Below are 27577 nucleotides of genomic sequence, written 5' to 3' on the forward strand. Positions count from 1 at the left end.
TCATTAGGGCAGATTACAAGAGGCACAACATCAACAAACGTTCAACTGTGTGTATTGTTGTCAGGCAGGACCATACAGCACTGACCTGGGAAGTTCTATCAACATCAGCACGGAATGAGAACACATCTGACCTGGGAAGTTCTATCAACATCAGCACGGAATGAGAACACATCTGACCTGGGAAGTTCTATCAACATCAGCACGGAATGAGAACACATCTGACCTGGGAAGTTCTATCAACATCAGCACGGAATGAGAACACATCTGACCTGGGAAGTTCTATTAAAATCAGCACGGAATGAGAACACATCTGACCTGGGAAGTTCTATTAAAATCAGCACGGAATGAGAACACATCTGACCTGGGAAGTTCTATCAACATCAGCACGGAATGAGAACACATCTGACCTGGGATGTTCTATCAACATCAGCACGGAATGAGAACACATCTGACCTGGGAAGTTCTATCAACATCAGCACGGAATGAGAACACATCTGACCTGGGATGTTCTATCAACATCAGCACGGAATGAGAACACATCTGACCTGGGATGTTCTATCAACATCAGCACGGAATGAGAACACATCTGACCTGGGAAGTTCTATCAACATCAGCACGGAATGAGAACACATCTGACCGGAAGGTCTGTTTCTACCTGATGCATCTCTGTGTTTAAAGGTCTCTGTTTCCACCTGTTGTATCTCTGTGTTTAAAGGTCTCTGTTTCCACCTGTTGTATCTCTGTGTTTAAAGGTCTCTGTTTTCACCTGTTGTGTCTCTGTGTTTAAAGGTCTCTGTTTTCACCTGTTGTGTCTCTGTGTTTAAAGGTCTCTGTTTTCACCTGTTGTGTCTCTGTGTTTAAAGGTCTCTGTTTTCACCTGTTGTGTCTCTGTGTTTATAGGTCTCTGTTGTATCTCTGTGTTTATAGGGTCTCTGTTTCCATCTGTTGTATCTCTGTGTTTAAAGGTCTCTGTTTCCACCTGTTGTATCTCTGTGTTTAAAGGTCTCTGTTTCCACCTGTTGTATCTCTGTGTTTATAGGTCTCTGTTTCCACCTATTGTATCTCTGTGTTTATAGGTATCTCTGTGTTTAAAGGTCTCTGTTTCCATCTGTTGTGTCTCTGTGTTTAAAGGTCTCTGTTTCCATCTGTTGTATCTCTGTGTTTATAGGTCTCTGTTTCCACCTGTTGTATCTCTGTGTTTAAAGGTCTCTGTTTCCACCTGTTGTGTCTCTGTGTTTATAGGTCTCTGTTTCCATCTGTTGTATCTCTGTGTTTAAAGGTCTCTGTTTCCACCTGTTCTATCTCTGTGTTTAAAGGTCTCTGTTTCCACCTGTTGTATATCTGTGTTTAAAGGGCTCTGTTTCCACCTGTTGTATCTCTGTGTTTATAGGTATCTCTGTGTTTAAAGGTCTCTGTTTCCACCTGTTGTATATCTGTGTTTAAAGGGCTCTGTTTCCACCTGTTCTATCTCTGTGTTTAAAGGTCTCTGTTTCCACCTGTTGTATCTCTGTGTTTATAGGTATCTCTGTGTTTATAGGTCTCTGTTTCCACCTGTTGTATCTCTGTGTTTAAAGGTCTCTCTTTGTTTAAAGGTCTCTGTTTCCACCTGTTCTATCTCTGTGTTTAAAGGTCTCTGTTTCCACCTGTTGTATCTCTGTGTTTATAGGTATCTCTGTGTTTATAGGTCTCTGTTTCCACCTGTTGTATCTCTGTGTTTATAGGTATCTCTGTGTTTATAGGTCTCTGTTTCCACCTGTTGTATCTCTGTGTTTATAGGTATCTCTGTGTTTATAGGGTCTCTGTTTCCACCTATTGTATCTCTGTGTGTATAGGTATCTCTGTGTTTATAGGGTCTCTGTTTCCACCTATTGTATCTCTGTGTTTTTTAAGGGTCTCTGTTTCCACCTGTTCTATCTCTGTGTTTATAGGTCTCTGTTTCCACCTGTTGTATCTCTGTGTTTAAAGGTCTCTGTTTTCACCTGTTGTATCTCTGTGTTTATAGGTCTCTGTTTCCATCTGTTGTGTCTCTGTGTTTATAGGGTCTCTGTTTCCACCTGTTGTGTCTCTGTGTTTAAAGGTCTCTGTTTCCACCTGTTGTATCTCGGTGTTTATAGGTCTCTGTTGTATCTCTGTGTTTATAGGTCTCTGTTCTATCTCTGTGTTTAAAGGTCTCTGTTTCCACCTGTTGTATCTCTGTGTTTATAGGGTCTCTGTTTCCACCTGTTGTGTCTCTGTGTTTAAAGGTCTCTGTTTCCACCTGTTGTATATCTGTGTTTAAAGGGCTCTGTTTCCACCTGTTCTATCTCTGTGTTTAAAGGTCTCTGTTTCCACCTGTTGTATCTCTGTGTTTATAGGTATCTCTGTGTTTAAAGGTCTCTGTTTCCATCTGTTGTGTCTCTGTGTTTAAAGGTCTCTGTTTCCATCTGTTGTATCTCTGTGTTTAAAGGTCTCTGTTTCCATCTGTTGTATCTCTATGTTTAAAGGTCTCTGTTTCCATCTGTTGTATCTCTGTGTTTAAAGGTCTCTGTTGTATCTCTGTGTTTAAAGGTCTCTGTTGTATCTATGTGTTTAAAGGTCTCTGCTTCCACCTGTTGTATCTCGGTGTTTAAAGGTCTCTGTTGTATCTCTGTGTTTAAAGGTCTCTGTTGTATCTCTGTGTTTAAAGGTCTCTGTTGTATCTCTGTGTTTAAAGGTCTCTGTTGTATCTCTGTGTTTAAAGGTCTCTGTTGTATCTCTGTGTTTAAAGGTCTCTGTTGTATCTCTGTGTTTAAAGGTCTCTGTTGTATCTATGCGTTTAAAGGTCTCTGTTTCCATCTGTTGTGTCTCTGTGTTTAAAGGTCTCTGTTTCCACCTGTTGTATCTATGTGTTTAAAGGTCTCTGTTGTATCTCTGCGTTTAAAGGTCTCTGTTGTATCTCTGTGTTTAAAGGTCTCTGTTGTATCTATGCGTTTAAAGGTCTCTGTTTCCATCTGTTGTGTCTCTGTGTTTAAAGGTCTCTGTTTCCACCTGTTGTATCTCTGTGTTTAAAGGTCTCTGTTGTATCTATGTGTTTAAAGGTCTCTGTTGTATATCTGTGTTTAAAGGTCTCTGTTTCCACCTGTTGTATCTCTGTGTTTAAAGGTCTCTGTTGTATCTATGTGTTTAAAGGTCTCTGTTGTATCTCTGTGTTTAAAGGTCTCTGTTTCCACCTGTTGTGTCTCTGTGTTTAAAGGTCTCTGTTGTATCTCTGTGTTTAAAGGTCTCTGTTTCCACCTGTTGTATCTCTGTGTTTAAAGGTCTCTGTTGTATCTATGTGTTTAAAGGTCTCTGTTGTATCTCTGTGTTTAAAGGTCTCTGTTTCCACCTGTTGTGTCTCTGTGTTTAAAGGTCTCTGTTGTATCTCTGTGTTTAAAGGTCTCTGTTTCCACCTGTTGTATCTCTGTGTTTAAAGGTCTCTGTTGTATCTATGTGTTTAAAGGTCTCTGTTGTATCTCTGTGTTTAAAGGTCTCTGCTTCCACCTGTTGTATCTCTGTGTTTAAAGGTCTCTGTTTCCACCTGTTGTATCTCTGTGTTTAAAGGTCTCTGCTTCCACCTGTTGTATCTCTGTGTTTAAAGGTCTCTGTTTCCACCTGTTGTATCTCTGTGTTTAAAGGTCTCTGCTTCCACCTGTTGTATCTCTGTGTTTATAGGTCTCTGTTTCCACCTATTGTATCTCTGTGTTTAAAGGTCTCTGTTTCCACCTGTTGTATCTCTGTGTTTAAAGGTCTCTGTTTCCATCTGTTGTGTCTCTGTGTTTATAGGTCTGTTTCCACCTGTTGTATCTCTTTGTTTAAAGGTCTCTGTTTCCACCTGTTGTATCTCGGTGTTTAAAGGTCTCTGTTGTATCTCTGTGTTTAAAGGTCTCTGTTTCCACCTGCTGTGTCTCTGTGTTTAAAGGTCTCTGTTTCCACCTGTTGTGTCTCTGTGTTTATAGGTCTCTGTTTCCACCTGTTGTATCTCAGTGTTTAAAGGTCTCTGTTGTATCTCTGTGTTTAAAGGTCTCTGTTTCCATCTGTTGTATCTCTGTGTTTATAGGTCTCTGTTTCCACCTGTTGTATCTCTGTGTTTAAAGGTCTCTGTTTCCACCTGTTGTATCTCGGTGTTTAAAGGTCTCTGTTGTGTCTCTGTGTTTAAAGGTCTCTGTTTCCATCTGTTGTATCTCTGTGTTTAAAGGTCTCTGTTTCCACCTGTTGTATCTCTGTGTTTAAAGGTCTCTGTTGTATCTATGTGTTTAAAGGTCTCTGTTGTATCTCTGTGTTTAAAGGTCTCTGCTTCCACCTGTTGTATCTCTGTGTTTAAAGGTCTCTGTTTCCACCTGTTGTGTCTCTGTGTTTATAGGTCTGTTTCCACCTGTTGTGTCTCTGTGTTTAAAGATCTCTGTTTCCACCTGTTGTATCTCTGTGTTTATAGGTCTCTGTTGTATCTCTGTGTTTAAAGGTCTCTGTTTCCACCTGTTGTGTCTCTGTGTTTATAGGTCTCTGTTTCCACCTGTTGTATCTCTGTGTTTAAAGATCTCTGTTTCCACCTGTTGTGTCTCTGTGTTTATAGGTCTCTGTTGTATCTCTGTGTTTAAAGGTCTCTGTTTCCACCTGCTGTGTCTCTGTGTTTAAAGGTCTCTGTTTCCACCTGTTGTATCTCTGTGTTTAAAGGTCTCTGTTTCCACCTGCTGTGTCTCTGTGTTTAAAGGTCTCTGTTTCCACCTGTTGTGTCTCTGTGTTTATAGGTCTCTGTTTCCACCTGTTGTAGCTCGGTGTTTAAAGGTCTCTGTTGTGTCTCTGTGTTTAAAGGTCTCTGTTTCCATCTGTTGTATCTCTGTGTTTAAAGGTCTCTGTTTCCACCTGTTGTATCTCTGTGTTTATAGGTATCTGTTTCCACCTGTTGTATCTCTGTGTTTATAGGTCTCTGTTTCCACCTGTTGTATCTCTGTGTTTAAAGGTCTCTGTTTCCATCTGTTGTATCTCTGTGTTTATAGGTATCTCTGTGTTTATAGGTCTCTGTTTCCACCTGTTGTATCTCTGTGTTTAAAGGTCTCTGTTTCCACCTGTTGTATCTCTGTGTTTAAAGGTCTCTGTTTCCACCTGTTGTATCTCTGTGTTTAAAGGTCTCTGTTTCCATCTGTTGTATCTCTGTGTTTAAAGGTCTCTGTTTCCACCTGTTGTATCTCTGTGTTTATAGGTATCTGTTTCCACCTGTTGTATCTCTGTGTTTATAGGGATCTGTTTCCACCTGTTGTATCTCTGTGTTTAAAGGTCTCTGTTTCCATCTGTTGTATCTCTGTGTTTATAGGTATCTCTGTGTTTATAGGTCTCTGTTTCCACCTGTTGTATCTCTGTGTTTAAAGGTCTCTGTTTCCACCTGTTGTATCTCTGTGTTTAAAGGTCTCTGTTTCCACCTGTTGTATCTCTGTGTTTAAAGGTCTCTGTTTCCATCTGTTGTGTCTCTGTGTTTAAAGGTCTCTGTTTCCATCTGTTGTATCTCTGTGTTTATAGGTCTCTGTTTCCACCTGTTGTATCTCTGTGTTTAAAGGTCTCTGTTTCCATCTGTTGTGTCTCTGTGTTTATAGGGTCTCTGTTTCCACCTGTTGTATCTCGGTGTTTAAAGGTCTCTGTTGTATCTCTGTGTTTAAAGGTCTCTGTTTCCACCTGTTGTGTCTCTGTGTTTAAAGGTCTCTGTTTCCACCTGTTGTGTCTCTGTGTTTATAGGTCTCTGTTTCCACCTGTTGTATCTCTGTGTTTAAAGGTCTCTGTTTCCACCTGTTGTGTCTCTGTGTGTCTCTGTGGTGTATCTCTGTAGTGTATCTCTGTGTTTAAAGGTCAGACACTACAGCTAGACTACAGCCTCCTGTAGCAGCATCAGACACTACAGCTAGACTACAGCCTCCTGTAGCAGCATCAGCCACTTCATCTAGACTACAGCCTCCTGTAGCAGCATCAGAGACTACAGCTATACATCTAGACTACAGCCTCCTGTAGCAGCATCAGACACAACAGCTAGACTACAGCCTCCTGTAGCAGCATCAGACACTACAGCTAGACTACAGCCTCCTGTAGCAGCATCAGAGACTACAGCTATACATCTAGACTACAGCCTCCTGTAGCAGCATCAGACACAACAGCTAGACTACAGCCTCCTGTAGCAGCATCAGACCCTACAGCTAGACTACAGCCTCCTGTAGCAGCATCAGACACTACAGCTAGACTACAGCCTCCTGTAGCAGCATCAGACACTACAGCTAGACTACAGCCTCCTGTAGCAGCATCAGACACTACAGCTAGACTACAGCCTCCTGTAGCAGCATCAGACACTACAGCTAGACTACAGCCTCCGGTAGCAGCATCAGACACTACAGCTAGACTACAGCCTCCTGTAGCAGCATCAGACACTACAGCTAGACTACAGCCTCCTGTAGCAGCATCAGACACTACAGCTAGACTACAGCCTCCTGTAGCAGCATCAGACACTACATATAGACTACAGCCTCCTGTAGCAGCATCAGACACTACAGCTAGACTACAGCCTCCTGTAGCAGCATCAGAGACTACAGCTAGACTACAGCCTCCTGTAGCAGCATCAGACACTACAGCTAGACTACAGCCTCCTGTAGCAGCATCAGAGACTACAGCTAGACTACAGCCTCCTGTAGCAGCATCAGACATTACAGCTAGACTACAGCCTCCTGTAGCAGCATCAGAGACTACAGCTAGACTACAGCCTCCTGTAGCAGCATCAGACACTACAGCTAGACTACAGCCTCCTGTAGCAGCATCAGACACTACAGCTAGACTACAGCCTCCTGTAGCAGCATCAGACACTACAGCTAGACTACAGCCTCCTGTAGCAGCATCAGACACTACAGCTAGACTACAGCCTCCTGTAGCAGCATCAGACACTACATATAGACTACAGCCTCCTGTAGCAGCATCAGACACTACAGCTAGACTACAGCCTCCTGTAGCAGCATCAGAGACTACAGCTAGACTACAGCCTCCTGTAGCAGCATCAGACACTACAGCTAGACTACAGCCTCCTGTAGCAGCATCAGAGACTACAGCTAGACTACAGCCTCCTGTAGCAGCATCAGACATTACAGCTAGACTACAGCCTCCTGTAGCAGCATCAGACACTACATATAGACTACAGCCTCCTGTAGCAGCATCAGAGACTACAGCTATACATCTAGACTACAGCCTCCTGTAGCAGCATCAGACATTACAGATATCTCTCTGAGAGTAATGTTGACAAGTAGGAAGAGGACAGGACAGATCCACCAGACAGATGAGATGAGGTAAGAGGCGGATTGGAAGGAAGGCTTACGCTGTGTTGCATTGTCCTCCACACTGTCCTCTGGGAGCAGCAGAGAAACAGAGAAGAGAGGGATTTAATAGAGGCAGATGAGAGAGAGACACAGAGAGAGACATAAAACGCATACAATGAAAGGAAGGCTATGAATACATGCATTAGTCTGGAAACCAATAGCAACCATAGAACGTGATAAATAGTTCTGGCAAGATATTCAATTCCCCTGCCTCCTCTCTCTTTGGGAGTCTAAGCACCTCTCAACTCATGTTATTACACCTGCCTCAATCATTATGTATTATACCACATTATATTAAAATTATCTTTCCAGTCTACATCTTCTCTAAGACAATGTCCTGGTGTTATCATCCTGGAGGGATAATGTATCATCCCGGAGGGATAATGTATAATCCTGGAGGGATAATGTATCATCCTGGAGGGATAATGTCTCATCCTGGGGGGATAATGTACCACCCTGGAGGGATAATGTATCATCCCGGAGGGATAATGTATCATCCTGGAGGGATAATGTATCATCCTGGAGGGATAATGTACCATCCCGGAGGGATAATGTATCATCCCGGAGGGATAATGTACCACCCTGGAGGGATAATGTATCATCCCGGAGGGATAATGTACCATCCCGGAGGGATAATGTACCATCCTGGAGGAGTAATGTATCATCCTGGAGGGATAATGTACCATCCCGGAGGGATAATGTACCATCCTGGAGGGATAATGTATCATCCTGGGGGGATAATGTATCATCCTGGAGGGATAATGTACTATCCTGGAGGGGTAATGTATCATCCTGGAGGGATAATGTACCATCCCGGAGGGATAATGTACCACCCCGGAGGGATAATGTATCATCCTGGAGGGATAATGTACCATCCCGGAGGGATAATGTACCATCCTGGAGGAGTAATGTATCATCCTGGAGGGATAATGTATCATCATGGGGGGATAATGTACCACCCTGGAGGGATAATGTATCATCCTGGAGGGATAATGTACTATCCTGGAGGGGTAATGTATCATCCTGGAGGAGTAATGTACTATCCTGGAGGGATAATGTATCATCCCGGAGGGGTAATGTACTATCCCGGGGGGATAATGTATCATCCCGGAGGAGTAATATACTATCCCGGAGGGGTAATGTACTATCCCGGAGGGATAATGTATCATCCTGGGGGGGTAATGTATCATCCTGGATGGGTAATGTATTATCCTGGATGGGTAATGTATTATCTTGTAGGGATAATGTATCATTCTGGAGGAGTAATGCACTATCCTGGAGGGGTCATGTGCTGTCCTGGAGGGATAATGTACTATACTGGAGGGATAATGTATCATCCCAGAGGGTTAATATATCATCCCGGATGGGTAATGTATCATCACAGAGGGGTAATGTATCATCACGGAGGGTTAATGTACTATCCTGGAGGGGTAATGTATCATCCTGGAGGGGTAATGCACTATCCTGGAGGGATAATGCACTATCCTGGAGGGGTAATGTATCATCCTGGAGGGGTTAATGTATCATCCTGGAGGGATAATGTAACATCCTGGAGGGGTTAAAGTATCATCCTGGAGGGGTAATGTATCATCCTGGAGGGTTAATGTATCATCCAAGAGGGGTTAATGTATCATCCTGGAGGGGTAATGTATCATCCTGGAGGGGTAATGTATCATCCTGGAGGGATAATGTATCATCCTGGAGGGATAATGTATCATCCTGGAGGGATAATGTATCATCCTGGGGGGTTAATGTATCATCCTGGAGGGGTAATGTATCATCCTGGAGGGGTTAATGTATCATCCTGGAGGGATAATGTAACATCCTGGAGGGGTTAAAGTATCATCCTGGAGGGGTAATGTATCATCCTGGAGGGTTAATGTATCATCCAAGAGGGGTTAATGTATCATCCTGGAGGGGTAATGTATCATCCTGGAGGGATAATGTATCATCCTGGAGGGTTAATGTATCATCCAAGAGGGGTTAATGTATCATCCTGGAGGGGTAATGTAACATCCCGGAGGGGTTAATGTATCATCCCATAGGGGTTAATGTATCATCCTGGAGGGGTAATGTATCATCCTGGAGGGATAATGTATCATCCTGGAGGGGTAATGTATCATCCTGGATGGATAATGTATCATCCTGGAGGGGTAATGTATCATCCTGGAGGGTTAATGTATCATTCTGGAGGGTTAATGTATCATCCTGGAGGGGTAATGTATCATCCTGGAGGGTTAATGTATCATCCTGGAGGGTTAATGTATCATCCAGGAGGGTTAATGTATCATCCTGGAGGGATAATGTATCATCCTGGAGGGGTAATGTATCATCCTGGAGGGGTTAATGTATCATCCTGGAGGGATAATGTGACATCCTGGAGGGATAATGTGAATCCTGGAGGGGTAATGTATCATCCTGGAGGGTTAATGTATCATCCAGGAGGGTTAATGTATCATCCTGGAGGGGTAATGTATCATCCTGGAGGGGTAATGTATCATCCTGGAGGGGTTAATGTATCATCCTGGAGGGGTAATGTATTATCCTGGAGGGGTAATGTATCATCCTGGAGGGGTAATGTATTATCCTGGAGGGGTAATGTATCATCCTGGAGGGATAATGTATCATCCTGGAGGGGTTAATATATCATCCCGGAGGGGTTAATGTATCATCCAAGAGGGGTTAATGTATCATCCTGGGGGGTTAATGTATCATCCTGGAGGGGTAATGTAACATCCCGGAGGGGTTAATGTATCATCCCATAGGGGTTAATGTATCATCCTGGAGGGGTAATGCATCATCCTGGAGGGATAATGTATCATCCTGGAGGGGTAATGTATCATCCTGGAGGGGTAATGTATCATCCTGGAGGGGTTAATGTATCATCCTGGAGGGATAATGTGACATCCTGGAGGGATAATGTGAATCCTGGAGGGGTAATGTATCATCCTGGAGGGTTAATGTATCATCCAGGAGGGTTAATGTATCATCCTGGAGGGATAATGTATCATCCTGGAGGGATAATGTATCATCCAAGAGGGGTTAATGTATCATCCTGGAGGGGTAATGTATCATCCTGGAGGGGTTAAAGTATCATCCTGGAGGGGTAATGTATCATCCTGGAGGGGTTAATGTATCATCCTGGAGGGGTAATGTATTATCCTGGAGGGGTAATGTATTATCCTGGAGGGGTAATGTAACATCCTGGAGGGGTAATGTAACATCCTGGAGGGTTAATGTATCATCCTGGAGGGGTAGTGTATCATCCCGGAGGGGTAATGTAACATCCTGGAGGGTTAATGTATCATCCTGGAGGGGTTAATGTATCATCCCGGAGGGGTAATGTATTATCCTGGAGGGGTAATGTAACATCCTGGAGGGGGTAATGTATCATCCTGGAGGGTTAATGTATCATCCTGGAGGGGTAGTGTATCATCCTGGAGGGGTTAATGTATCATCCTGGAGGGATAATGTAACATCCTGGAGGGGTTAATGTATCATCCTGGAGGGATAATGTAACATCCTGGAGGGGTAATGTATCATCCCGGAGGGGTAATGTATCATTCTGGAGGGTTAATGTATCATCCTGGAGGGGTAATGTATCACCCTGGAGGGCTTAATGTATTATCCTGGAGGGGTTATGTACCATCCTGGAGGGGTAATGTATCATTCCAGAGGGTTAATGTATCATCCTGGAGGGTTAATGTATCATCCTGGGGGGGTAATGTAACATCCTGGAGGGATAATGTAACATCCTGAAGGGGTAATGTACCATCCTGGAGGGGTAATGTATCATCCCGGAGGGGTAATGTATTATCCTGGAGGGGTAATGTAACATCCTGGAGGGGGTAATGTATCATCCTGGAGGGTTAATGTATCATCCTGGAGGGGTAGTGTATCATCCTGGAGGGGTTAATGTATCATCCTGGAGGGATAATGTAACATCCTGGAGGGGTTAATGTATCATCCTGGAGGGATAATGTAACATCCTGGAGGGGTAATGTATCATCCCGGAGGGGTAATGTATCATTCTGGAGGGTTAATGTATCATCCTGGAGGGGTAATGTATCACCCTGGAGGGCTTAATGTATTATCCTGGAGGGGTTATGTACCATCCTGGAGGGGTAATGTATCATTCCGGAGGTTTAATGTATCATCCTGGAGGGTTAATGTATCATCCTGGAGGGGTAATGTAACATCCTGGAGGGATAATGTAACATCCTGAAGGGGTAATGTACCATCCTGGAGGGGTAATGTATCATCCTGGAGGGGTAATGTATCATCCTGGAGGGGTAGTCCATGGTGTGACCACCAGGTCTTTGTTCCCATAAAACCCTCCATGGTGTGACCACCAGGTCTTTGTTCCCATAAAACCCTCCAGGGTGTGACCACCAGCTCTTTTTTCCCATAAAACCCTCCATGGTGTGACCACCAGCTCTTTGTTCCCATAAAACCCTCCATGGTGTGACCACCAGCCCTTTGTTCCCATAAAACCCTCCATGGTGTGACCACCAGCCCTTTGTTCCCAGAAAACCCTCCATGGTGTGACCACCAGCCCTTTGTTCCCATAAAACCCTCCATGGTGTGACCACCATCCCTTTGTTCCCATAAAACCCTCCATGGTGTGACCACCAGGTCTTTGTTCCCATAAAACCCTCCATGGTCTGACCACCAGGTCTTTGTTCCCATAAAACCCTCCATGGTGTGACCACCAGCCCTTTGTTCCCAGAAAACCCTCCATGGTGTGACCACCAGCCCTTTGTTCCCATAAAACCCTCCATGGTGTGACCACCAGCTCTTTGTTCCCAGAAAACCCTCCAGGGTTTGAGCACCAGGTCTTTGTTCCCATAAAACCCTCCATGATGTGACCACCAGCCCTTTGTTCCCAGAAAACCCTCCAGGGTTTGAGCACCAAGGTAACAGTAGAGTGAGAGAGGGCTTGAGAGGAGAGAGCACACTTATCCCTGCACATTTCACTCTCCCCTGGGGAGATGACAGGATGATGGGAGACCGAGGCTGTGTATGAGTCAACACAGAGCCATGACCTGAACATGGAACTGAGGATTCAACTGAGAGGGGCTGCGGTCCAAATGGAGCCCCATTCCCATTATTCTGCACTACTTTTGACCGGGACCATCAAAATTAGTGCACTATATAGGGAATAGGGTGCCATTTTGGAACCAGAGAAGGACTCGGGGGATAACATAAAAGTGATTTAATCTCAAACTATCTCTCTGCTGGTTCTCTCAGTAGACAGTATGATCCCACACTTCCAGAGACTTCTGTAACGTTGGTCTGATATAAAAGATTCTGGTCTCTTGTCTACATCTGAGACTAGAGTGGTTCTCTCCCTGCCACCCTTCCTTCCCCTAACCACAGATCTAGGATCAGATTATCCTACCCCCAACCCTAACATCAACCAGGTGGGTGAAAGATATCTGATACAGGACTCATGGTAAGGGGAAATGTCTAGAGTAGAGTATCCCTTCACTGTCCTCCTCCCTGTCCTACTCTCTTACCAGTCTGTCCTCCTCCCTGTCCTCCTCTCTAACCAGTCTGTCCTCCTCCCTGTCCTCCTCTCTTACCAGTCTGTCCTCCTCCCTGTCCTCCTCTCTTACCAGTCTGTCCTCCTCCCTGTCCTCCTCTCTAACCAGTCTGTCCTCCTCCCTGTCATCCTCTCTTACCAGTCTGTCCTCCTCCCTGTCCTCATCTCTTACCAGTCTGTCCTCCTCCCTGTCCTCCTCTCTTACCAGTCTGTCCTCCTCCCTGTCCTCCTCTCTTACCAGTCTGTCCTCCTCCCTGTCATCCTCTCTTACCAGTCTGTCCACCAGTCTGTCCTCCTCCCTGTCCTCTCTTACCAGTCTGTCCTCCTCTCTTACCAGTCTGTCCTCCTCCCTGTCCTCATCTCTTACCAGTCTGTCCTCCTCCCTGTCCTCCTCTCTTACCAGTCTGTCCTCCTCTCCTACTAGTCTGTCCTCCTATCCCACCAGTCTGTCCTCCTATCCCACCAGTCTGTCCTCCTATCCCACCAGTCTGTCCTCCTATCCCACCAGTCTGTCCTCCTATCCCACCAGTCTGTCCTCCTATCCCACCAGTCTGTCCTCCTATCCCACCAGTCTGTCCTCCTATCCCACCAGTCTGTCCTCCTATCCCACCAGTCTGTCCTCCTCCCTGTCCTCCTCTCTTACCAGTCTGTCCTCCTCTCCTACTAGTCTGTCCTCCTATCCCACCAGTCTGTCCTCCTATCCCACCAGTCTGTCCTCCTATCCCACCAGTCTGTCCTCCTCTCCTACTAGTCTGTCCTCCTATCCCACCAGTCTGTCCTCCTATCCCACCAGTCTGTCCTCCTCCCTGTCCTCATCTCTTACCAGTCTGTCCAGGCTGGTGCCAGCGGCCGTGGTGGGTCTCTCCTCTGGGCTGTAGGGTCTGAATCGGGCGTTGAAGACATCAGAGATCCCCCTGGCTGATCTGCTGCTGCCCATCCCAGACGGCTTGGGCTGACCACACCCCTGGAACACCTGAAAGACCACAGAGACACCCTGTTAACTTACTGTCGAGAAAACAAACCTACTTTACAATCCGCAAGGTAGGACAGGGATACCACAGATGTGCATTACTCATATCGAGGAGTCTTGTTATCTAAAAGGGATTACTACAATGTCAACCTCAACTCGTCAAATATCAACCGATTTGACAATAATAGCCCAGCACCATTCAGTAGACCTACAGCCAAGCGCCATTCAGTAGACCTACAGCCCCATTCAGTAGACCTACAGCCCCATTCAGTAGACCTACAGACCCATTCAGTAGACCTACAGACCCATTCAGTAGACCTACAGACCCATTCAGTAGACCTACAGCGCCATTCAGTAAACCTACAGCGCCATTCAGTAGACATACAGCCCAGCACCGTTCAGTAGACCTACAGCGCCATTCAGTAGACCTACAGCACCATTCAGTAGACCTACAGCCCAGCTTCATTCAGTAGACCTACAGCCCAGCACCATTCAGTAAACCTACAGCCCAGCACCATTCAGTAGACCTACAGCATGGGGTAGGGTTAGGGAAGGAAGGAGGGGAGGAGGGGGAGGAAGGAAAGGAGGAGGAAGAAACAGGGGGAGGAGAGGGGAGGAAGGAGCAAGGGAGGAGAGGGGAGGAAGGAGCAGGGGAGGAGAGGGGAGGAAGGGATGGGGGAGGAAGGAGCAGGGAGGGAGAGGGGAGGAGAGGGGAGGAAGGGACGGGCAGAGACATCTATCTCCTCAGAAACATGGGTCTGTTCTTGGAACAGCTTGACTCTCAGTCATGTCGTGATTCATACTACACTGTAATTTGAGGTTTGGCCTCGTTCAGCAGCAAGGGAGTTTGAAAGCCATTTCCCAATACAGGATTACATTTGAGAGAAATGTTACGAAACCATTAGGACTTTCTGAAACTCCATCATATTGACCGTGGACTTAACTCACCCTGTCTGACTTAAATAGTATCCATTCTAGACACAAGGCCAACAGACACCAGCTGTTCTGAAGAGTCTGAACTTATTGAACAGAACCTTACGGAATGTGAAGAGGTTCTTTTATGTTATGTTATGTTACGCACTACCCTCCATCGGAGACCGAGCAGTTGCAGTACCAGGCAGTGATGTACTGGGCCCTCTACCCTCTGTCAGAGACCAGGCAGTTGCAGTACCAGGCAGTGATGTACTGGGCCCTCTACCCTCTGTCAGAGACCGAGCAGTTGCAGTACCAGGCAGTGATGTACTGGGCTCTACCCTCTGTCAGAGACCGAGCAGTTGCAGTACCAGGCAGTGATGTACTGGGCCCTCTACCCTCTGTCAGAGACCGAGCAGTTGCAGTACCAGGCAGTGATGTACTGGGCCCTCTACCCTCTGTCAGAGACCGAGCAGTTGCAGTACCAGGCAGTGATGTACTGGGCCCTCTACCCTCTGTCAGAGACAGAGCAGTTGCAGTACCAGGCAGTGATGTACTGGGCCCTCTACCCTCTGTCAGAGACCGAGCAGTTGCCATACCAGGCAGTGATCGAACCAGTCAGGATGCAGCTGATAAAGTTCTATAGGATATCTAGATATACAGGACACAGTTTGTATGCCAAAAGATCCCGGCTGTCGTACAACATTCACCAAAATACAAAAAGTACAAGCAGTGGACACTATTTCCCTGCTTTTAGGGCCCATAATGCAATTCTTCAGAAAATTTCTGATATTTTTTTCCAGATTTGAAGAAAATGCTGTAAAATATGTAGTATGTACCGGTAAGCCAGTTACCTGACATTAGTTGGCTACTTATACATGGAACTTGCCAGGCAGTATATTAACTATCTGCTATCTAACTAACTATCCAACGTTTATAACACTTAATTATTCACATCATTCTCAGCTAAGTGGTGTAGTCATTGTGCGCATCAATGGACGTTGTTCGTTCTGGCTATCTATTCCGATATCAGAGCACTCTCACATAGAATACCTGATGATAAACGAACGCTCAACACCCGTTGAACGCGGCCGGTGTCAGCAAACGTCGGCAAAAGAAAGCCTCATTAAATTGTTTTCCAGCAGCACAGTTCCAGTCAGCAACGCTCTGGATAACATGAAAACAGCCTAACCGGCTCGGCTAGGGGGAGTAAAATGGGCAGAGTGAGGTGTTCTTTCATTTGTGTCTGGAAGTAGCTAGCCAACGTTAGCCAGTTAGCTTCGGTGCTTGATTGCCGTTGAGCGCCCGGATCAACTCTACTCCTCGGCCAGAGCGTCCAGAATGGCTCTGAGAGCGAAACGCTCTGAATTTACAGAAAGACAATCTGACAACGCTGTTGTCTTTACCTTAGCTGAAACTGTCATGTTGTTGTCTTTACCTTAGCTGAAACTGTCATGTTGTTGTCTTTACCTTAGCTGAAACTGTCATGTTGTTGTCTTTACCTTAGCTGAAACTGTCATGTTGTTGTCTTTACCTTAGCTGAAACTGTCATGCTGTTGTCTTTACCTTAGCTGAAACTGTCATGTTGTTGTCTTTACCTTAGCTGAAACTGTCATGTTGTTGTCTTTACCTTAGCTGAAACTGTCATGCTGTTGTCTTTACCTTAGCTGAAACTGTCATGCTGTTATCTTTACCTTAGGTGAAACTGTCATGCTGTCATCTTTACCTTAGCTGAAACTGTCATGTACTTGTCTTTACCTTAGCTGAAACTGTCATGCTGTTGTCTTTACCTTAGCTGAAACTGTCATGTTGTTGTCTTTACCTTAGCTGAAACTGTCATGTTGTTGTCTTTACCTTAGCTGAAACTGTCATGCTGTTGTCTTTACCTTAGCTGAAACTGTCATGTTGTTGTCTTTACCTTAGCTGAAACTGTCATGCTGTTGTCTTTACCTTAGCTGAAACTGTCATGCTGTTGTCTTTACCTTAGGTGAAACTGTCATGTTGTTGTCTTTACCTTAGCTGAAACTGTCATGTTGCTGTCTTTACCTTAGCTGAAACTGTCATGCTGTCATCTTTACCTTAGCTGAAACTGTCATGCTGTTGTCTTTACCTTAGCTGAAACTGTCATGCTGTTGTCTTTACCTTAGCTGAAACTGTCATGCTGTTGTCTTTACCTTAGCTGAAACTGTCATGCTGTTGTCTTTACCTTAGCTGAAACTGTCATGCTGTTGTCTTTACCTTAGGTGAAACTGTCATGTTGTTGTCTTTACCTTAGCTGAAACTGTCATGTTGCTGTCTTTACCTTAGCTGAAACTGTCATGCTGTCATCTTTACCTTAGCTGAAACTGTCATGCTGTTGTCTTTACCTTAGCTGAAACTGTCATGCTGTTGTCTTTACCTTAGCTGAAACTGTCATGCTGTTGTCTTTACCTTAGCTGAAACTGTCATGCTGTTGTCTTTACCTTAGCTGAAACTGTCATGCTGTTGTCTTTACCTTAGCTGAAACTGTCATGCTGTTGTCTTTACCTTAGCTGAAACTGTCATGCTGTTGTCTTTACCTTAGCTGAAACTGTCATGCTGTTGTCTTTACCTTAGCTGAAACTGTCATGCTGTTGTCTTTACCTTAGCTGAAACTGTCATGCTGTTGTCTTTACCTTAGCTGAAACTGTCATGCTGTTGTCTTTACCTTAGCTGAAACTGTCATGCTGTTGTCTTTACCTTAGCTGAAACTGTCATGCTGTTGTCTTTACCTTAGCTGAAACTGTCATGCTGTTGTCTTTACCTTAGCTGAAACTGTCATGCTGTTGTCTTTACCTTAGCTGAAACTGTCATGCTGTTGTCTTTACCTTAGCTGAAACTGTCATGCTGTTGTCTTTACCTTAGCTGAAACTGTCATGTCGTTGTCTTTACCTTAGCTGAAACTGTCATGCTGTTGTCTTTACCTTAGCTGAAACTGTCATGCTGTTGTCTTTACCTTAGCTGAAACTGTCATGCTGTTGTCTTTACCTTAGCTGAAACTGTCATGCTGTTGTCTTTACCTTAGCTGAAACTGTCATGCTGTTGTCTTTACCTTAGCTGAAACTGTCATGCTGTTGTCTTTACCTTAGCTGAAACTGTCATGCTGTTGTCTTTACCTTAGCTGAAACTGTCATGCTGTTGTCTTTACCTTAGCTGAAACTGTCATGCTGTTGTCTTTACCTTAGCTGAAACTGTCATGCTGTTGTCTTTACCTTAGCTGAAACTGTCATGTCGTTGTCTTTACCTTAGCTGAAACTGTCATGCTGTTGTCTTTACCTTAGCTGAAACTGTCATGCTGTTGTCTTTACCTTAGCTGAAACTGTCATGCTGTTGTCTTTACCTTAGCTGAAACTGTCATGCTGTTGTCTTTACCTTAGCTGAAACTGTCATGCTGTTGTCTTTACCTTAGCTGAAACTGTCATGCTGTTGTCTTTACCTTAGCTGAAACTGTCATGTCGTTGTCTTTACCTTAGCTGAAACTGTCATGTTGCTGTCTTTACCTTAGCTGAAACTGTCATGCTGTTGTCTTTACCTTAGCTGAAACTGTCATGCTGTTGTCTTTACCTTAGCTGAAACTGTCATGCTGTTGTCTTTACCTTAGCTGAAACTGTCATGCTGTTGTCTTTACCTTAGCTGAAACTGTCATGCTGTTGTCTTTACCTTAGCTGAAACTGTCATGCTGTTGTCTTTACCTTAGCTGAAACTGTCATGATGTTGTCTTTACCTTAGCTGAAACTGTCATGCTGTTGTCTTTACCTTAGCTGAAACTGTCATGCTGTTGTCTTTACCTTAGCTGAAACTGTCATGCTGTTGTCTTTACCTTAGCTGAAACTGTCATGTTGTTGTCTTTACCTTAGCTGAAACTGTCATGCTGTTGTCTTTACCTTAGCTGAAACTGTCATGCTGTTGTCTTTACCTTAGCTGAAACTGTCATGCTGTTGTCTTTACCTTAGCTGAAACTGTCATGCTGTTGTCTTTACCTTAGCTGAAACTGTCATGCTGTTGTCTTTACCTTAGCTGAAACTGTCATGTCGTTGTCTTTACCTTAGCTGAAACTGTCATGTCGTTGTCTTTACCTTAGCTGAAACTGTCATGTCGTTGTCTTTACCTTAGCTGAAACTGTCATGTCGTTGTCTTTACCTTAGCTGAAACTGTCATGCTGTTGTCTTTACCTTAGCTGAAACTGTCATGTCGTTGTCTTTACCTTAGCTGAAACTGTCATGTCGTTGTCTTTACCTTAGCTGAAACTGTCATGTCGTTGTCTTTACCTTAGCTGAAACTGTCATGCTGTTGTCTTTACCTTAGCTGAAACTGTCATGCTGTTGTCTTTACCTTAGCTGAAACTGTCATGTTGTTGTCTTTACCTTAGCTGAAACTGTCATGCTGTTGTCTTTACCTTAGCTGAAACTGTCATGCTGTCGTCTTTACCTTAGCTGAAACTGTCATGCTGTCGTCTTTACCTTAGCTGAAACTGTCATGCTGTCGTCTTTACCTTAGCTGAAACTGTCATGCTGTTTTCTTTACCTTAGCTGAAACTGTCATGTCGTTGTCTTTACCTTAGCTGAAACTGTCATGCTGTTGTCTTTACCTTAGCTGAAACTGTCATGTCGTTGTCTTTACCTTAGCTGAAACTGTCATGTTGTTGTCTTTACCTTAGCTGAAACTGTCATGTCGTTGTCTTTACCTTAGCTGAAACTGTCATGCTGTTGTCTTTACCTTAGCTGAAACTGTCATGCTGTTGTCTTTACCTTAGCTGAAACTGTCATGCTGTTGTCTTTACCTTAGCTGAAACTGTCATGTCGTTGTCTTTACCTTAGCTGAAACTGTCATGCTGTTGTCTTTACCTTAGCTGAAACTGTCATGTTGTTGTCTTTACCTTAGCTGAAACTGTCATGTTGTTGTCTTTACCTTAGCTGAAACTGTCATGCTGTTGTCTTTACCTTAGCTGAAACTGTCATGTTGTTGTCTTTACCTTAGCTGAAACTGTCATGCTGTTGTCTTTACCTTAGCTGAAACTGTCATGCTGTTGTCTTTACCTTAGCTGAAACTGTCATGCTGTTGTCTTTACCTTAGCTGAAACTGTCATGCTGTTGTCTTTACCTTAGCTGAAACTGTCATGCTGTCGTCTTTACCTTAGCTGAAACTGTCATGCTGTTGTCTTTACCTTAGCTGAAACTGTCATGTTGTTGTCTTTACCTTAGCTGAAACTGTCATGCTGTTGTCTTTACCTTAGCTGAAACTGTCATGCTGTTGTCTTTACCTTAGCTGAAACTGTCATGTCGTTGTCTTTACCTTAGCTGAAACTGTCATGCTGTTGTCTTTACCTTAGCTGAAACTGTCATGCTGTTGTCTTTACCTTAGCTGAAACTGTCATGCTGTTGTCTTTACCTTAGCTGAAACTGTCATGCTGTTGTCTTTACCTTAGCTGAAACTGTCATGCTGTTGTCTTTACCTTAGCTGAAACTGTCATGCTGTTGTCTTTACCTTAGCTGAAACTGTCATGTCGTTGTCTTTACCTTAGCTGAAACTGTCATGCTGTTGTCTTTACCTTAGCTGAAACTGTCATGCTGTTTTCTTGCATGGTCATGATGGCTTCAGAGATCTTTACATCTATGGGTTCCATGATGGCTTCGATGTTGAAGGGTCCCTCCAGCCGGTCAGCTACCAGCAACATGGCATCTGTAACAACACACACAGAGGACGACATTAGATCTGACAACACACACACCCTCCAGCCGGTCAGCTACCAGCAACATGGCATCTGTAACAACACACACACCCTCCAGCCGGTCAGCTACCAGCAACATGGCATCTGTAACAACACACACACACACACACACACACACACACACACACACACACACACACACACACACACACACACACACACACACACACACACACACACACACACACACACACACACACACACACACACACACACACACACACACACACACGTTCTCGAGGGACTTTGAACTCAGTGAGGGCATAGAGAACATCAAAGAGTAATTGTTAACTCAACAGCCTCCTAATTACCACGAACAGAGAAAGACGAATTGTGAATTAGTCTTCAGTAAAACAGCTGAGAAAACAGTACCGATATCTGTGGAACAGAAACTCTGTATAATTGTACTGACATGACAATAACAAACAACCTGTTATTAATTGTGATTAGTTAAAAGCTGCATTTCATTGTCTATCTGTGTTTGCCAAGAGTTCCTGATCAGAACAATATCCTCCCGTCTGACACGCTCTCTCTCCGGCCTCTAGGTCATCAGCTGATTATCCCCCAACACCTGTCACCATCGTCTCGCGCACCTGCGCCTCATCACACCCACCTGGACTCCATCACCTCCTTGATTATCTCCCCCATATATCTGTCCCTCCCCTCGGGTCTTTCCTCAGGTGATAATTGACTCTGTTTTCACCTCTATACATGGTACTTCCTGTCAAACCATCTGTCTGTCTTAAATACACACCTCTATACATGGTACTTCCTGTCAAAGCATCTGTCTTAAATACACCTCTATACATAGTACTTCCTGTCAAACCATCTGGCTGTCTTAAATACACACCTCTATACATGGTACTTCCTGTCAAACCATCTGTCTTAAATACACCTCTATACATGGTACTTTCTGTCAAACCATCTGTCTGTCTTAAATACACACCTCTATACATGGTACTTCCTGTCAAACCATCTGTCTGTCTTAAATACACCTCTATACATGGTACTTTCTGTCAAACCATCTGTCTATCTTAAATACACCTCTATACATGGTACTTCCTGTCAAACCATCTGTCTGTCTTAAATACACCTCTATACATGGTACTTCCTGTCAAACCATCTGTCTGAAATAAATGGTACACTATGATTCCTAAATCACTTGATTTGCTGGTCTTCCAAAACTATTGTTCTGAAACCTATATTCCATACTGTAGTGAGTCTGAGGAAGTGGGGAGGACTGTAACTGCAGGAAGGGCAGGAAGACAGGAAGGGCAGGAAGGGCAGGAAGACAGGAAGAGTAGAGTACATCGCAGACAGGAAGCAGATTACTCTGTGTGAGGTCTGGACAGGAAGAGTAGAGTACATTAGTGACAGGAAGTAGATTACTCTGTGTGAGGTCTGGACAGGAAGAGTACAGTACATTAGTGACAGGAAGCAGATTACTCTGTGTGAGGTCTGGACAGGAAGAGTAGAGTACATTAGTGACAGGAAGCAGATTACTCTGTGTGAGGTCTGGACAGGAAGAGTAGAGTACATCGCAGACAGGAAGCAAATTACTCTGTGTGAGGTCTGGACAGGAAGAGTAGAGTACATCGCAGACAGGAAGCAGATTACTCTGTGTGAGGTCTGGACAGGAAGAGTACAGTACATTAGTGACAGGAAGCAGATTACTCTGTGTGAGGTCTGGACAGGAAGAGTAGAGTACATTAGTGACAGGAAGCAGATTACTCTGTGTGAGGTCTGGACAGGAAGAGTAGAGTACATCGCAGACAGGAAGCAAATTACTCTGTGTGAGGTCTGGACAGGAAGAGTAGAGTACATCGCAGACAGGAAGCAGATTACTCTGTGTGAGGTCTGGACAGGAAGAGTAGAGTACATCGCAGACAGGAAGCAAATTACTCTGTGTGAGGTCTGGACAGGAAGAGTAGAGTACATCGCAGACAGGAAGCAGATTACTCTGTGTGAGGTCTGGACAGGAAGAGTACAGTACATTAGTGACAGGAAGCAGATTACTCTGTGTGAGGTCTGGACAGGAAGAGTACAGTACATTAGTGACAGGAAACAGATTACTCTGTGTGAGGTTTGGCATGGATCAATACTGAAGATAGATGACTCTATTGTCCAGCTCTTTGTTTTCATTAAAACAACGTGTTATTAATCTGTGTTCATATAAAACACATTGATCTAGCTTCATATAGAACCTATTACAGTGGAGGGGATGAACCTATTCCCCTGCCAAGCTCTGCAAGAGAATAGGATGAAAATGTACTTCATCTTTTCATTAGACTCTTGTCTTGTCTCTCCTCAGCAAAATATCATAAAGCTTTACAGTGTCTGGACGATACGGGAGAGAGAGGGAGAGGAGAGAGAGACAGAGAGAGAGAGAGAGAGAGAGAGAGAGAGAGAGAGAGACAGAGAGAGAGACAGAGAGAGAGACAGAGAGAGAGAGAGGGAGAGAGAGAGAGAGAGAGAGAGAGAGAGAGAGAGAGAGAGAGAGAGAGAGAGAGAGAGAGAGAGAGAGAGAGAGAGGGAGGGAGGGAGAGGGAGAGGGGGGAGAGAGAGAGAGAGAGAGAGAGAGAGAGAGAGAGAGAGAGGGAGAGAGAGAAACAGAGAGAGAGACAGAGAGAGAGACAGAGAGAGAGACAGAGAGAGAGAGGGAGAGAGAGAGGGAGGGAGAGGGAGAGGGAGAGGGAGAGGGAGAGAGGGAGGGAGAGAGGGAGCCAGCGAGTGAGAGAGACAGAGAGCAAGTCCTTTCATTACAGTAGAGAGGAAACCAAAGCAAAGAACTGGGACCTGAGAGTCAATTAGGAGCAGCAATGAAAGACGTGTCACCAGAGCTGAGATGAGGAACCTCAGGGCAGATTCAATAAGAACTGACCCGCGACGCGAAAAACACAAAGGAATATCCCACAAAGACTGTTGGGTTGTTACCTCACAGATACAATTACTACTGTTGTCTCAAAATACAGGGTTGTTTTATTAAATGTTTTTGTCATTTTAAGTTTAGAGTTCCACTAATCAGAAGATCCCACAGTATGTCTAATTTACATGTTACTGTAGGGATGAATATTGGTTAGCCATGCAAATATACATTCCTGTCTGTTACGTTAACTAATTCAGATGGTGGTTGCATGCCAGAATCACATCCTGTTGAGCTCCGTGTACAAGTCTCATGTCCCAGAATCACATCACATTCTGTTGAGCTCTGTGTACAAGTCACATGTCCCAGAATCACATCCTGTTGAGCTCCGTTTACAAGTCTCATGTCCCAGAATCACATCCTGTTGAGCTCCGTGGACAAATCACATGTCCCAGAATCACATCCTGTTGAGCTCCGTGTACAAGTCACATGTCCCAGAATCACATCCTGTTGAGCTCCGTGTACAAGTCTCATGTCCCAGAATCACATCCTGTTGAGCTCCGTGTACAAGTCACATGTCCCAGAATCACATCCTGTTGAGCTCCGTGTACAAGTCTCATGTCCCAGAATCACATCACATCCTGTTGAGCTCCGTGTACAAGTCTCATGTCCCAGAATCACATCACATCCTGTTGAGCTCCGTTTACAAGTCTCATGTCCCAGAATCACATCCTGTTGAGCTCCGTGGACAAGTCTCATGTCCCAGAATCACATCCTGTTGAGCTCTGTGGACAAGTCTCATGTCCCAGAATCACATCACATCCTGTTGAGCTCCGTGTACAAGTCTCATGTCCCAGAATCACATCCTGTTGAGCTCCGTGTACAAGTCTCATGTCCCAGAATCACATCACATCCTGTTGAGCTCCGTGAACAAGTCTCATGTCCCAGAATCACATCCTGTTGAGCTCCGTGTACAAGTCTCATGTCCCAGAATCACATCCTGTTGAGCTCCGTGTACAAGTCTCATGTCCCAGAATCACATCACATCCTGTTGAGCTCTGTGTACAAGTCTCATGTCCCAGAATCACATCACATCCTGTTGAGCTCCGTGTACAAGTCTCATGTCCCAGAATCACATCCTGTTGAGCTCCGTGTACAAGTCTCATGTCCCAGAATCACATCCTGTTGAGCTCCGTGTACAAGTCTCATGTCCCAGAATCACATCACATCCTGTTGAGCTCCGTGTACAAGTCTCATGTCCCAGAATCACATCCTGTTGAGCTCCGTGTACAAGTCTCATGTCCCAGAATCACATCCTGTTGAGCTCCGTGTACAAGTCACATGTCCCAGAATCACATCACATCCTGTTGAGCTCCGTGTACAAGTCTCATGTCCCAGAATCACATCCTGTTGAGCTCCGTTTACAAGTCTCATGTCCCAGAATCACATCACATCCTGTTGAGCTCTGTGTACAAGTCTCATGTCCCAGAATCACATCCTGTTGAGCTCCGTTTACAAGTCTCATGTCCCAGAATCACATCACATCCTGTTGAGCTCTGTGTACAAGTCTCATGTCCCAGAATCACATCACATCCTGTTGAGCTCTGTGTACAAGTCTCATGTCCCAGAATCACATCCTGTTGAGCTCCGTGTACAAGTCTCATGTAAATATTAAATGAATATTAAATAATGGGTCGAGCACAGAGTCTTGCTGAACACCATAATTGACATTGACATTTTTGCTGAAAAAGGTGATACTACTGTAACACTATCCAGGAAACACAACGTCATGACCTGGCCCAAGGTCAGCCCGTAATGAGGTGATACTACTGTAACACTATCCAGGAAACACAACGTCATGACCTGGCCCAAGGTCAGCCCGTAATGAGGTGATACTACTGTAACACTATCCAGGAAACACAACGTCATGACCTGGCCCAAGGTCAGCCCGTAATGAGGTGATACTACTGTAACACTATCCAGGAAACACAACGTCATGACCTGGCCCAAGGTCAGCCCGTAATGAGGTGATACTACTGTAACACTATCCAGGAAACACAACGTCATGACCTGGCCCAAGGTCAGCCCGTAATGAGGTGATACTACTGTAACACTATCCAGGAAACACAACGTCATGACCTGGCCCAAGGTCAGCCCGTAATGAGGTGATACTACTGTAACACTATCCAGGAAACACAACGTCATGACCTGGCCCAAGGTCAGCCCGTAATGAGGTGATACTACTGTAACACTATCCAGGAAACACAACGTCATGACCTGGCCCAAGGTCAGCCCGTAATGAGGTGATACTACTGTAACACTATCCAGGAAACACAACGTCATGACCTGGCCCAAGGTCAGCCCGTATGAGAATGAGGTGATACTACTGTAACACTATCCAGGAAACACAACGTCATGACCTGGCCCAAGGTCAGCCCGTAATGAGGTGATACTACTGTAACACTATCCAGGAAACACAACGCCATGACCTGGCCCAAGGTCAGCCCGTAATGAGGTGATACTACTGTAACACTATCCAGGAAACACAACGTCATGACCTGGCCCAAGGTCAGCCCGTAATGAGGTGATACTACTGTAACACTATCCAGGAAACACAACGTCATGACCTGGCCCAAGGTCAGCCCGTAATGAGGTGATACTACTGTAACACTATCCAGGAAACACAACGTCATGACCTGGCCCAAGGTCAGCCCGTAATGAGGTGATACTACTGTAACACTATCCAGGAAACACAACGTCATGACCTGGCCCAAGGTCAGCCCGTAATGAGGTGATACTACTGTAACACTATCCAGGAAACACAACGTCATGACCTGGCCCAAGGTCAGCCCGTAATGAGGTGATACTACTGTAACACTATCCAGGAAACACAACGTCATGACCTGGCCCAAGGTCAGCCCGTAATGAGGTGATACTACTGTAACACTATCCAGGAAACACAACGTCATGACCTGGCCCAAGGTCAGCCCGTAATGAGGTGATACTACTGTAACACTATCCAGGAAACACAACGTCATGACCTGGCCCAAGGTCAGCCCGTAATGAGGTGATACTACTGTAACACTATCCAGGAAACACAACGTCATGACCTGGCCCAAGGTCAGCCCGTAATGAGGTGATACTACTGTAACACTATCCAGGAAACACAACGTCATGACCTGGCCCAAGGTCAGCCCGTAATGAGGTGATACTACTGTAACACTATCCAGGAAACACAACGTCATGACCTGGCCCAAGGTCAGCCCGTAATGAGGTGATACTACTGTAACACTATCCAGGAAACACAACGTCATGACCTGGCCCAAGGTCAGCCCGTAATGAGGTGATACTACTGTAACACTATCCAGGAAACACAACGTCATGACCTGGCCCAAGGTCAGCCCGTAATGAGGTGATACTACTGTAACACTATCCAGGAAACACAACGTCATGACCTGGCCCAAGGTCAGCCCGTAATGAGGTGATACTACTGTAACACTATCCAGGAAACACAACGTCATGACCTGGCCCAAGGTCAGCCCGTAATGAGGTGATACTACTGTAACACTATCCAGGAAACACAACATCATGACCTGGCCCAAGGTCAGCCCGTAATGAGGTGATACTACTGTAACACTATCCAGGAAACACAACGTCATGACCTGGCCCAAGGTCAGCCCGTAATGAGGTGATACTACTGTAACACTATCCAGGAAACACAACGTCATGACCTGGCCCAAGGTCAGCCCGTAATGAGGTGATACTACTGTAACACTATCCAGGAAACACAACGTCATGACCTGGCCCAAGGTCAGCCCGTAATGAGGTGATACTACTGTAACACTATCCAGGAAACACAACGTCATGACCTGGCCCAAGGTCAGCCCGTAATGAGGTGATACTACTGTAACACTATCCAGGAAACACAACGTCATGACCTGGCCCAAGGTCAGCCCGTAATGAGGTGATACTACTGTAACACTATCCAGGAAACACAACGTCATGACCTGGCCCAAGGTCAGCCCGTAATGAGGTGATACTACTGTAACACTATCCAGGAAACACAACGCCATGACCTGGCCCAAGGTCAGCCCGTAATGAGGTGATACTACTGTAACACTATCCAGGAAACACAACGTCATGACCTGGCCCAAGGTCAGCCCGTAATGAGGTGATACTACTGTAACACTATCCAGGAAACACAACG

At 45.0% G+C, this 27577-nt stretch overlaps 1 protein-coding gene across 1 annotated transcript in view; it reads right to left on the bottom strand.

The window, feature by feature from the left end:
- Nucleotides 1-27577, bottom strand: part of LOC124019866 (glypican-6-like) — a 218291-nt gene that overhangs the window by 48897 nt on the left and 141817 nt on the right. The window contains exons 4-6 of the mRNA XM_046335306.1: nt 20328-20458; nt 13703-13852; nt 7334-7363 (exon numbers count right to left, since the gene is read on the bottom strand). Coding sequence (XP_046191262.1) covers nt 7334-7363; nt 13703-13852; nt 20328-20458 — 311 coding nt within the window. The remainder of the gene's footprint in view (nt 1-7333; nt 7364-13702; nt 13853-20327; nt 20459-27577) is intronic.

Source organism: Oncorhynchus gorbuscha, unplaced genomic scaffold (assembly GCF_021184085.1).
Source record: "Oncorhynchus gorbuscha isolate QuinsamMale2020 ecotype Even-year unplaced genomic scaffold, OgorEven_v1.0 Un_scaffold_705, whole genome shotgun sequence".
Taxonomy (NCBI): Eukaryota; Metazoa; Chordata; class Actinopteri; order Salmoniformes; family Salmonidae; genus Oncorhynchus; species Oncorhynchus gorbuscha.